This window comes from Telopea speciosissima, chromosome 4 (assembly GCF_018873765.1).
Source record: "Telopea speciosissima isolate NSW1024214 ecotype Mountain lineage chromosome 4, Tspe_v1, whole genome shotgun sequence".
NCBI classification, from domain to species: domain Eukaryota; kingdom Viridiplantae; phylum Streptophyta; class Magnoliopsida; order Proteales; family Proteaceae; genus Telopea; species Telopea speciosissima.
In genome coordinates, this window is record NC_057919.1 from 50,660,515 (window position 1) to 50,665,864 (window position 5,350).

The window sequence follows — 5,350 nt, forward strand, 5'->3', positions numbered from 1 at the left end:
CCGCGCTCGAGGCCTACAACCAGACTGCAGTCGGAACTGAAACTACAACTGAATTTCTAGAACTAGACCCAGGTGAGTGAAATGTTATCGTGTATGTATGTGTAACAACATTAATTATGCCGACAATTTAAATTCTTTAATTATGATGTTGTGTTACTTATTCAGTTAAAATTTCTCAATTATTACACACCATGTGACTATTTATCAACACTGCTTGAATATATCATGATGAATTTGATTGTTAGACTAGATGTCGTAGTCGGCTTGGAAATGAGGCCGGTGGTAGCCCATAGTGCGGGATACGGTTGACACCGCCTGAGTCATATGATGCCATATAGACATGGGGCTAGAGTTTCATCACCCGTGCTACGCACCCTTGCCAACAGGGGTTAAGGTGTTGGATGACTGTGAGGACTACCATAAAACCTCCGGCATTTACGCCGAGAAGCCTCAGCACAGCTAGGATGCCCCAGGGCAAATTTGCCGGGAAGCCTCGGGCTACAAGCTTGGGAAGCACCAAAAGGTGAATCATGGCTATATGCCACATATAAAGTTTATGCACCGGTAAGGTGAAATGATATTGAGTCGGTTACCTCACATGTTCAATCTAGAGGGCCGGTCGGGCTGACCTGGGTAGGGAGATGCTGGAGCTGGCTGGTTCTCTCCGACAACTCAATGGGTGTATCGCGGGAAAGGGTAACCAAGCCCACACTAAGGATACATATATTGGGGATTGTAGTAGCACTAACCAGACTTAGTTATACTATTAGGTGGCTAATAAATAATCTAGACTTGCATATCATGTAGGATCATGTGGAATGTGGTTGCATGTGCATGCATGATGATATGTTTTGCTCACGAGCTCAGTGGGGCTCACACTCTGTTATATATGGTTTTCTTCTAGATGATTCTACAGGTGGATGCCGCTATGGCATGGCGGCTCATTACAAGGAGGAGAGCCTTGGTTATTATGATGATATTGATGTGGACCCTGACGGAGGTCATACCAATGATGCAAACATTCTCAGTGGTTATTGATGAAGACCAGTGAGGGGTGCTTCTGATGCTTTTTGTCTTGGGGACTCCTTTTTGCTTTTGATAGGAGTTTATCCCCATTTCTGTTTCTGGTGTAGTCTTTTCTTTTCTTTTCGGGACTAAGTTATCTCACTCTGTATATATCTATGTATTTTCCTTTTGCTTCTGTATATGCCAGTCTTACTTTCAGTTGTGGGTTCTATTGGGGAATGTTTCAGAACTTATGTATATATATATATATCGTCATCATTCCCGTATCGCTACGCTTCCTCTTTTGTTATTATAATTGTAGTTTATCTGCAGCACTCTGATCTTACTTGTGGTAATGTGATGAATGTGGGACCGTGAATGTATTAACTGCTACTAGATCCGTGGGGTTTGGCGGATTGCCATTATGTAATTCGGGTCACCTACCTAATCCTCCCAGGGGGTGGTTTGGGGTGAGACACCTATCCCAAGCTTAGGCTATAAGCACAGCCAAGACGGTGATTAGGATGACACGCGTTGCCCCAATTCCCTCCAGGATCAATGACACAATGTCCCAAGCCATAGTCAACAACCAAGGACCCACCCCAATGATTACATTTGAGAAAAGGGAATAATACTCCAATAAACGTCAGAGATAATATGAGAGGAAGCAATATTTACATAAAGCAGTTACAATATATTCAGCTGGCTAGGTGATACAGTAATAGTTTAACACCGACTATCACTGACCATGACATAACTACTCAGAATAATAATAAGTTATTACAAAAAGTGTTCACAATAGGCACAAAGCCCAAAAAGAATCAAAAGGTGGGGACAACCCCCAAACAACATCAGTGCCCGTAAGCACAATCATCACAAGGGCAATCGTCGCCGTGTTCATCTGACACAAACTCGGGCTCCTCTGCACCAATACTATCATACTCCGTCGGCTGAGCTTCTAAGCCAGCCAAGTAGCCACCATCTGCATCAAAATCTAAAAAGTTGTGTACACAGGGGGTTAGCTCCACTGAGCCAGTGAGGGGAAAGGGGAGTGCACAAACACACAATCACACATAGTCCATGATGCATGTAATGTTAAATACATTTTTCACCTAACAAACAGTCTAAGTCATGGTATATGCTACTGTGATAACTCGAGAGACACTAAGGGTCACTTATCTTATCGCCCCAATGAAACCTCAATTATCACAAGGGAGCCTATGCTAGTAGAAGCCATCAGACCACCCAGTGGCAGACCCCGATAGCCATCACTACCCCTGACCTGGCCTCTCCCACCTCCATAGGCAACAGGTGCTCAGACTATCTAACATATAAACCCCTGTTGGCAAGGGTTGTAGCATAAGGGAGCATAAATCTGAGCCACAGATATACTACATGCAAGTCCTATCGTCCGGAGAGGTATTCCGAGTGCATCAACGTCCCATTCCATCTAGTACCCGGATACCAGCATGGTATGGCACATACAGACCATGATGATAAACAATGAATATAATAAGAATTTCTAGGGTTCCCCTACAGGCATATCCGCCACCGTAACCCAATATAATGAATGAAGTAAAGTAACCATATCCACATTTCATCAATTCGTATCCAACAGGGTTTTATATGTAAAGATGCAACATGGTAAAGATGAATGCAAGCATAAAACCATCATGTAATCTATATAGTTATATTTTATATATCAAGCCCAAACATTACCCAAAGCCCACTCACAGTTTGCTTGATTGTCATTCGGTGTGTTTGGTAAGGTTTGCCTTGATGCACGTACTCTCGTACAGATTCTGAAGTCTGAGGATGCGTGAGAATAATGTTAGAAGTGTATAGGTGGGTTCCATAAGAGGTTCAAAATCTAAGAAGATTTCTACCATCAACCCTTCATCCATGCAACCATGAGGGTCCTAGGATTAGGGAGGTGAGTCCAAACCTTCGTTGGAGGTCCCAAACACATAGTCCTTGAAGGGACTTAGGAGATTCAAGGGATTAGATCCAAGTCCAAGGTTTTTTCCCAAACTTAATCTAGGTCTTAAATGTTTGGATAGTAGCTTAGGTTATCAAATCTATGAAGGCACTAAAGGGAAAGGGATATGAGTCTCAAATGGAGCATCCATTAGGGATTATTGGGTTCCCAAGGGAAACCCCAAGCTTCGAATCGATCCCAAGGGGATCTCCAAACCCGAAAATGGAAAAGAGAGGGAGAAAGGTGAGGATATTCACCTCAAGGATGGATTAATGGGTGATTTCCACCTCCACAGCTCCCTCCAAGCTCTTCTTCTCCAAGGCCTTCAATGCTCCTCATTTCCCAACATTTTGGGTAGGTAGGAGAAATAAATGAGCCTTAATGGCCAAGCCTTGCCTCCTAATAAGTCCCCACTTAGGGCCTATTTGGCTTGGGCCTTAATGAGTCAAAACTCATTTAAATGCCTACTATGCAAATGGGTCCACTTATATGGCACACCCACAAGCCAAGGAGACCAAGGGTGGTGCCCACTTTGTCTAGGTGCCTAGATAGGACGTCTGGGGCATGGGGTGTGGGTCCCACACAAGGAAAACACCCAAAAGCCTTAAACAGCACGGGCAGATGTGGTCAGTATGAGTCCATTCGTGCATCCGTTGCTATTGTAAAGGGCAGAACCTTAAGGAATTTGACTGGGCTTTAGCCCACACTTCAAGGCCAACAAGGGGAAGGTACACTAACATTCACAAGGGCAGTATCTTACTCCTCGACAGTCATAATGTGTCCTTCATGATCCCAAAGAGTTTTTCGATCGCGATGCTAAGCTTATTGCCGAAAGAGGTGTCTAGGTGTGGGGACACAGGGAACACCTTCAGGTATTCTTCACTCCGGAGACTCATGCTAAGAGGATGGTCGACAAAATCACCATCAATAAATCTTTCCCACTGCCGGTTAAGGAACCTCTCCTCCACAGGCAAGCCCATGAACTGGTCAACTATCTTATGACTAGGTTTGACCACAAGTGAAAATAGCTCACCAGCGTACATGGTAGCAGAATCTACACGTCACAAGAGAGAGAAATCATAATTAACAGCAAATTCGAGCGCGGATGTAACAGATGGTGAGGTTGACAAGAAAACCATCCAAACAGTAATCATCTTAGGGGCTACTACTGTTGTAATAGTAGTGGAGCAGTATTCAAAACTATTCCTTGATAAAGAGCCTTATCGTGCTTAGAGACTCCATGGCATTATTGAGACACAACTAATTATTGATGGTACCGAGAAGACATGTCAAAGCATGATGAGACTGAGTAAGAGGGCCTTTTATAGCTTATGTCACTTGATGCGAGAAAGGGGCCTTCCATATGATAACAAATTAGTGCAAGTAGAGGAACAACTGGTGATATTTTTACACACAGTTGGCCACAATGCTAAGAACCGAGTAGTTTCGCATATGTTTGGCCATTCTAGGGAGACTATAAGTCGATACTTCAATAAGGTATTGGATGCAATAATGAAATTGTACCCACTACTACTCAAGCCTCCAAGTACAATAATGCATGAACGAATCACAAGTAACCGTAGAAGATTCTACCCATACTTCAAGGACTGCATTGGAGCCATAGATGGTTCACATATCCCAGCATGGGTTCCGGTTGACCAACATTGTACATTTCGTGATAGGAAGGGATGTATATTCCAAAACATCCTAGCTGCATGGGATTTTGACACAAGGTTTACATAAATACTTGCTGGCTGGGCAGGATCGGCATCAGATTCTCGAATACTAGATAATGCCATACACAGGGTACGAGAAGGAAGGTAAGTGGTACCTGAAGGCAAATTCTATCTTGTTGATGTTGGGTTTGCCAATCAGAATGGGTTCTTAAGACCATTCCATAATGTTCGATATCATTTGTCATCAGCTGATAAGAATGAGTTGTTTAATTTACGACATTCCTCGTTGCGCAATTGCATTGAGTGTACGTTCATGCTCTTGAAGAAAAGATTCAAGATATTGAAAAATCAGCCAGAATATCCTTTTAAGATGCAAATCAAGATTGTGAATGTCTGTATTCTTCTTCACAATCATATTCTGACTCAAAATAATATTGATAAAGAGGAGGCCTTTTTCGAAGCTGAGGAAGAAGAAGCATCTACTTCCAATAGTACAGCCACAGCAGTAGAAACAGATGTGGAATATGAAAATGATGACAATGATGTTGAAGATGTTAGTAATATTGACTGGGATCAATTTCGAGAAGGCATAGCTGACAACATGTGGGATAGTTGGATGGCAGGCGATGTTGATGATGATGATATGTCTGATGATCTCAATGATTTTGATGATGTGAATGATTCAAATTGA

The 5,350-nt window shown here is 42.9% G+C and overlaps 1 protein-coding gene across 1 annotated transcript; it reads left to right on the top strand.

Moving 5' to 3' along the window:
* The first annotated feature begins 4,775 nt into the window (after window positions 1-4,775).
* Window positions 4,776-5,350, top strand: LOC122659380. Its single transcript, XM_043854491.1, has 2 exons — window positions 4,776-4,803; window positions 4,908-5,350. Exons 1-2 carry the CDS (start codon window positions 4,776-4,778, stop codon window positions 5,348-5,350), a joined length of 471 nt encoding a protein of 156 aa, XP_043710426.1.